The sequence below is a fragment of the Brassica oleracea genome, chromosome C7, assembly GCF_000695525.1.
Source record: "Brassica oleracea var. oleracea cultivar TO1000 chromosome C7, BOL, whole genome shotgun sequence".
In the NCBI taxonomy this organism is placed as follows: domain Eukaryota; kingdom Viridiplantae; phylum Streptophyta; class Magnoliopsida; order Brassicales; family Brassicaceae; genus Brassica; species Brassica oleracea.
Genome location: NC_027754.1, coordinates 29197383 through 29204957, shown reverse-complemented (window position 1 = coordinate 29204957; position 7575 = coordinate 29197383). Strand labels below are relative to the sequence as shown.

Genomic DNA, 7575 nt, shown 5'->3' with positions numbered 1-7575 from the left:
AAAAATTCAAAATATAACATATAAGAAAAAATCTAATTTTTTTATTATATGGTTCATGTGATTATTTATTTTTTTTAATAATATAAAATTAAACAAAAATGAAGAAAAATGCAAAAATTGTTATCAAATCTTTATTATTCATTATCATTAATTGCCATATATATATAAATCATATTAGGTAATTTCGTATCTTTTATTTAAGGAAAGAATACACACTTCCTATATTTTAGGTTAATATAATGTTCTCTAGTGTTATATAATTATGAAATAATGTGACACCATTAGAATTAAACTATATTTTATATTAGATGCTCTAGAATTCTTTGAAATGGAATTTAGAAGGCATTTAGAGTACCACCTAGGATTTGATTTTTTTTTTAATTAATACAAAATTAAGGTTCTAATTTTTCAAATGCTTCTCCATTAATATATTGGGGATGTTGACAAAAAAAAAAAAAGGAACGAATGTTTGACCGACATTTTTTTTGTAACAATTTGACCGTAAACTATAAATAATTAACTAGGAATGCACGTGCGGGTGTGTCATTCACACGTGTGCTTCGCTGTAATGGGTGGTTTTGGCTTTCGTAGGAATATGTGCGCCACGTCAGTTCCACATGGGATACTAAGCACTACGCACCAATCAATTTGCTCCTCTCTTTCTATTTTCTATTACAGTTTCGAAGCTTGCTGAAGATTCCTCAAAGTCTCAAACCATTTTCATTTTCTTTCCTTATCACTGAGGCAACTATGACTTTCAATCAAATTTATCTATATAGTATATATCATTGATGAATTATAAATCGGTCTCTTTATTTTTGGCATGGGAATCTCCATGATCATATTATTGATAGTCATAATAAGCCAAAATTTAAACGTCAGAAATCATCAAACTGTTACTCTTTGATAAGTATATGTTACTAAAGCTTCAGTTATATGGAAAATATAACAATCCAACAATCATGTGACGCAAATTTGTCTGATGATTAATCTTTCCCTAAATCTGGAAAAAAATCAAATATTCCATTAAGTAGATCAGGTACATGTGATAAGACAATTGGACAAATATATTTAGTTAGAAAATTATTGGTAGTTAGGTTTAGACCATGCTGAATATCGAAAAATGATTAGATATCGCCAATGATGACTTCATTCTACGGCCAATGCTGTAAAGATCAATCAAAGCTAATATACACATGCATGAAAGATATGATTAAGCAAAACCACAATTATTAGTCCTACACAATGCAAAATATATAGAATGATGACAATGATACCGTTATATTATTCCGTTGTCTATGATTTTTTGTTTTGTTTGTTAATTGTGTTTATTTTCTGTTTTCATAATATATTTTCAAATATATATCATGCTTTGTCATAGACTCATGTGTTGGAATGTGGATTCTTTTTAATCAGGAAGAAATGATCAAAAGGAAACACGCGCGCGTGAACGAACGCACATTTAGTTAATGCGTGTGCTCATGGACACGTGGGACAGCAGATCACACTGAAACACTGCTCCGACATACTGTCGGATCTTCTGTAAAAGCATGGGTCCTACCAATAATGATACCTCTTGCTACAAAATCATCATATGCTCTCAATAATTGTCGCCAATTGCCGAATTTCTTCACTTTCTAAGAGGGCGCGTGTGCACACTTCTATTTGGAATAATTGATGCTGTTAAAAGTTTTATTTTGAGCAAAATGCTGTTAAAAGTTCACATTTCCTCTTTCTTTTTTTTTTTCTAATCAATGTTTTCTTTTTGTCAACTTTGTTATAATCAATGTTCAGTTGATCATTTTTACGATAGAAGTTAATTAAAATTTTCACATATATATAGTCATAAAATAAGCTGAACTCATGGACAAGAAATTTATCAGATTTCAATAGTAAATTTTAATTCAGTGAAATAAACTACTTAAAAGTATACTCCATTTTATAATAATATCAATTGTGAAAGTATGAATTTACGACGCTAAAACGATCAAGTAGTAATTTAACAGACAACAAGCAATTGTCACAAAAATCTTTAAAACTATGTTTCAGCTAGTTTGGTAACAAACCAACCGAACTTTGAGTTTTTTGAAGAGAAAAAGTAATAATTTCTAAGGAATGAAATCATTTTAATAATGTGTGTCTGTATCAATGTTTGAGATATTAAATTAGTGGTTTTGCTATAAAAATCGGTACTATAAACTAGCAAAACAACTTCTTGTTTGTAATATTACAAATTTTAGCCTGTTTATCTCACAAATACTTTCATAATGTATAGAAAAACATTATGGACCAACACTTCCCTCCAAAACGGGGTTACAACATTTACATAATTCATCGTAATTTTTACATTCGATTTGAGACTATCCCCTCCTAAAAGGTCTATGCAGTATGGATGAATATGGTTAATGTCTGTACTGGGTTGGTCTCCTGCAACAAACGTTGTTCTCACTATCACAATAGTTCCAGCTTGGTTGATCTCTTGAAGATTTTTCAAACAATTGTATTCAATTAAAAGAATGAAGTGGATTGTAGTAGAGGTAAAATTAGAGATAAACCTTTTCTGAAAAGATTAAAAAACTCCAAATTAATCATGCGATACAATTATTGTATTATGGTACTGCATGGATGTCAAGTCAAGTGCACCAAGTGTGATCATTTTGATCATAAAGAGACTGTGTCTAGAAATATCAAATAGGCAGAGAGAAAGTTGTTGTCATGGCTGCTGTCCTATTATAATGAATACTAGCGAATCTGTAAATGAATGCTTCATTTCAAGATTGTATCCGAGTCAGATTAACTATCAAATTTGAAGTCTAGTACATGACCGCCTTTGACTGTAAAAATGGCCATAACCCCACCTCTGAATTAGATGTTCCATCAAGTTTGTCTAAAAATTCTAAGAATTGTAATATAAATGATTATATTCGCAGAGTTAAGATGCTCACCAAAACTATTATCTGATGATGTTTTAACCATCGTTGCCACCAAGGCAATTGATAATTCCATCACATTAAGTACTTTAGTTTCTTGTTTAAGTCTCCTATCTTCTTCGCATGTTGAGAACTTGAGATAAGTACAATTAGGTAACTTGATCGAGTTGCCAAAGAAAAAAAAGGTAACTTGATCGTAAAAAACTAGTACTTGTTTCATTGATGGAGGCGCGTGATTTCGCATGGTGTCTTGGCGCGTGAGGAAACAGCTCAACACGCACGATCACACGGGATGACCCACATGCTCCATCGCCCATGTTACTGTATGCAAAGTAACTAAAACCCTTGACCAATATTGCTCACATTTAAAACTTAAAACATGTCAAATTAAAGTTAGAGATAAAGGCAAAAGCACAAACGTTACCGAGGGAATAACAAGAAAAGAATAGCTTTGAAAATGTCATTGTTCACAAAAGTAGAAACCATGATGATGTTGTTCATAATCATATGTAAATATTCACTACCTCACATGTAGTATATGATTGGTTTATAACCAGTGATTGGCCCACAACTTTGAAGAAGTTCAGATTCATTTGTATTGTGTTTTGTACCAACCACTCGAATTAGTCAATTCTCTCATTATATCCAACCCCAAATAACTATTTCCTCTTTCTTGAAGTATTTAAAAAAAAAAAAACTGGACAAACAAACTGGCTACTTTGTTGAAGATTTGACTCAGCCTACTGTGCCGTAACAAATCAAAATCAAAATATTTCCACATACTATTATTCTTACGTATAAAACAAGATGCTTGATATTATTTGATAATGCTGAGGTACTAGATTACGTGGAAAAACGAAATTTATTATTCATTGACTTCGAGTACTACTACATTACATGATCTAAACTATGTTCGTAAAGCACTATGAAAATTCTCTCAACTGTAGCCCAGACAGTTTATTGGTTTTAACACTGGTTTTAAATCTCAAGACACAACAATGCCCATGTGTACACTATTACACAAAATGGAGTAGGATGTGTTTTGTGGAAGAAGAAAGAGAGGATACATCAATGTTACTAGTAGTTTTCCTGCGTTATGCGCATATATAAAATATTTAAAAATATTATATATAAATAAAATTTTCTATTTTTATATTTTAGTTTTATTAGTTTAAAAAATAAAACCATAATGTAATTGTTTTTAATTTGATTTATTCAAGTTTACTTTGACCTTTTAATTTTGCATTATTTTACTTTTGATAAAAATAATTGAAATTTATAAAGTTACTTTATTATATTATTATTTATTTAATTACCATTTTTAAATATGTCTATTTGTAAATATATAAATTATTTCTAATAATATATACATTAAATAAAAATAACTTATATACGTTGATAAAATATATTTTAAACTACACTTATTTTAATAATAAAAATATGATTCATATATTGATGTTAAATTTTTAATATTCGTAATTATTATTTATATATAAAAACATATTATTTTAATTGATATAGAAAAGTTATTAGGTATCATAAAATCTTACCAAAATGAATATTTAATGAGGAAAAATATTTTTGATATAAAATTTATTAGTTATTATTATATTATGAAACTTTTCCAAAAATATAAATCCGTATATAGAAAATCATCATTATTATATTTAAGAAATCTTACCAAAAACATAAATCTAAATATAATAAATTTTACATGTCATAATTAGATTTATGTCATGTCATATTTATTTTTAAGCAATGTCATCATTTTTTGTGAAATTTAATGTAGTGATGACATATATACAAATCAATTCTCAAATATTGTTCAGGGGATCGAGAAAGTAAAAAAAAAAAAGAAAAAAGGAAGACATGGCAAAAGCTAAAGGGGACAAGTTGGGGATATAAAGTAATAAACTGGAAAAAAATAAGACCAATAATGATGGATTGTAATTAGCCACCTGACAAAATCTCATCATTCAACTCCTATATTAATCCCTTATTTGCCTTCAGTATCTTCACACATCATCTCTCCACAACAAACCTGATCTCTCTCTTTAGAAACAAACCATTTCTCATCTGTATCTTTCTTCTTGATTTCTTTCTCTTCACAGAAAGATCAAAAACCCTTTTAGTGTTCTGTTTTTCTCTGTTTTCTGTTCTTGTCTAGATTTATAAGAATAGAATAAGTCATGATGATGAGAAAAGAAGATCTTGGTTTGAGCCTAAGCTTAGGGCTTTCACAGGATCACACACCTCTCCAGAGTCAGAATCCTAACTCGTCCATATCCAACAATCTCCATAGATTTCCATGGAACCAAACATTCGCTTCTACATCAGGTATTTGCTCAGTGAAACTTTCAGATCTCAACTTAATCCCCCAAGATCTTGTATGTGCTATTTGAAAATTTGCAGTATTTGACTGTCTTGTTTTTGCTTCTTTGTAGATCTTGGCAAAATAGATGTGAACAGTCTTCCAAGAACCGTGGATTGCGAGGAGGAACCAGGGGTTTCCTCTCCTAACAGTACGATCTCGAGCACCATAAGCGGCGGGAAGAGAAGTGAGAGAGAAGGAATCTCCGAGCACGATGAGATCACTCCGGATAGAGGTTACTCACGTGGAAACTCCGACGAAGAAGAAGACGGCGGGGAGACGTCAAGGAAGAAGCTCCGATTATCTAAGGATCAATCTGCTTTTCTTGAAGGGACTTTCAAAGAACACAACACTCTCAATCCCGTAAGTTGAAAAACAATCTTTTGTCAGAGAACCCAATGGTTTAATTGTAATAACTCTAATAATAACGAGGGTAGTTTTGTCATTATGCAGAAACAGAAGTTAGCTTTGGCCAAAAAGTTGAACTTGACCGCAAGACAAGTGGAAGTGTGGTTCCAGAACAGAAGAGCAAGGTGAGATATTTTCTCCAACTCGCATTAAATTACTTTTATAACCGGTTTAGTTTTGGTTCGGTTCAACTAAGATTTGTTTGGTTTGGTTACAGAACCAAATTAAAGCAAACGGAGGTGGATTGTGAATACTTGAAACGATGCGTAGAGAAACTAACGGAGGAGAATAGGCGCCTTCAGAAAGAAGCTATGGAGCTACGAACTCTCAAGCTGTCTCCACAGTTCTATGGCCAAATGACTCCACCGACTACGCTCATCATGTGTCCATCGTGTGAGCGTGTGGCTGGGCCATCATCAAACCATCAACACAATCACCGGCCCGTTCCGGTCAACCCGTGGGTTGCTTGTGCTGGTCAAGTGACTCATGGGCTGAACTTTGAAGCCTTGCGTCCCCGATCGTGATATGAACGGTGTTTTGTTGCTTTCCGTTGTTGTGATGGTTGAATATTATGTGGCTGTGTGGGGTTCATTGTATTATTCGATGATTGGCCTTCTTAAGTTTAAGTGCTATGTATTATGTAACCTTCATATACATATGAACTAGGGATCGTTAAGCGGAGTTTTTGCATTTTAATCTATTTTTGTCTTTTGTTTACTAATCTAGCATTCAGTTTTTAAAAGTTTTAGAGCCATAGCAGATTTTATATAGCCAAACCCAATAAACCAAACACCCAACGTAACATACCCACTTGCCTATTTGTGCAGAAAATGACTTTGATCATTATATAGTAGCACCGAGAAATTAGATGGAGAATGATGTATGAATGCAAAGTAGACAAAACAGTTAAAATCTAACTGATTATGGAAACATAATAAATCAATTATCTTAAAATGACGTATAACTGTCCAATAACGTGACAGAAGTACGTGTTCTTGTTCTCACCAAACTTCCAATTCTAAATGTATATATAATAAATCTATTAGAGTTATTGCTAGTGCTCTGTTGCGATATTTTTTAGCTAAAATAATCCATCCAACATAATAAGAAAAAGAAACCAACGAAATTGTAAAGTTAACCATCAGCTGAGATGTTTTTGCTGTCTTGACACATTGCAAGCTTAGTGATTTCACTGTCAAAAGCAACAAACTAAGTAGTCATATACATCCGAGACATTTATTTACAAACGGTTCATAGCACAGAAAAAACATATTATTATGTTACAGATGATAAGTTTGATGCATACATACAATTTAGAATTTTTTTCAACTGAACATTTGTGCCTACTGAATTACTTTACAACACCCACTGCATTGTGATTTTGGCATGTTCAAGCTGAGAATCAACATTGGAGCTTGCGTTAGCATTTGGAACATGAAATATAGCACCATCAATTTCCAGACTTACAATCGACGGCTCTCAAAGATGGACCGCAAACCATCTAATGATATGCTTACCTCGTCGTATAAGTAATCCATGTCACTTCCCTCCCACGGGTAACGTTGCTGGTGTAGATCAATTCCCTCCACCTCTTCCTCATCATTAGGATGCTCTGCAATATACCCTCTGTAAAGTTCAAATTTATATCGCTAGAATTATCAGAGAAAGAAATATAAAGTACCCTCCAAATCTTCAGGAGCATCGACATTTTCTTTATTCAGTGATCTTCATTCAACCTAACAACCATCAAAATAAAAAGAATGTGAGGCACATAATCTTCAAAATCAAAGTTTAATGAATGAAAAAAAAACTCAGGAAGACAGAAAATGTTAAACACTCACTGGCTTCTTCTTCTTTTACTTCTTG

The 7575-nt window shown here is 32.1% G+C and overlaps 1 protein-coding gene across 1 annotated transcript; it reads left to right on the top strand.

Moving 5' to 3' along the window:
- Positions 1–4935: 4935 nt before the first annotated feature.
- Positions 4936–6407, top strand: LOC106301877 (homeobox-leucine zipper protein HAT2). The gene is made up of 4 exons (XM_013738361.1): positions 4936–5267; positions 5375–5664; positions 5755–5834; positions 5927–6407. The coding sequence occupies exons 1-4, from the start codon at positions 5120–5122 to the stop codon at positions 6231–6233; spliced, it is 825 nt and encodes a 274-aa protein (XP_013593815.1). The 5' UTR covers positions 4936–5119; the 3' UTR covers positions 6234–6407.
- Positions 6408–7575: the final 1168 nt, after the last annotated feature.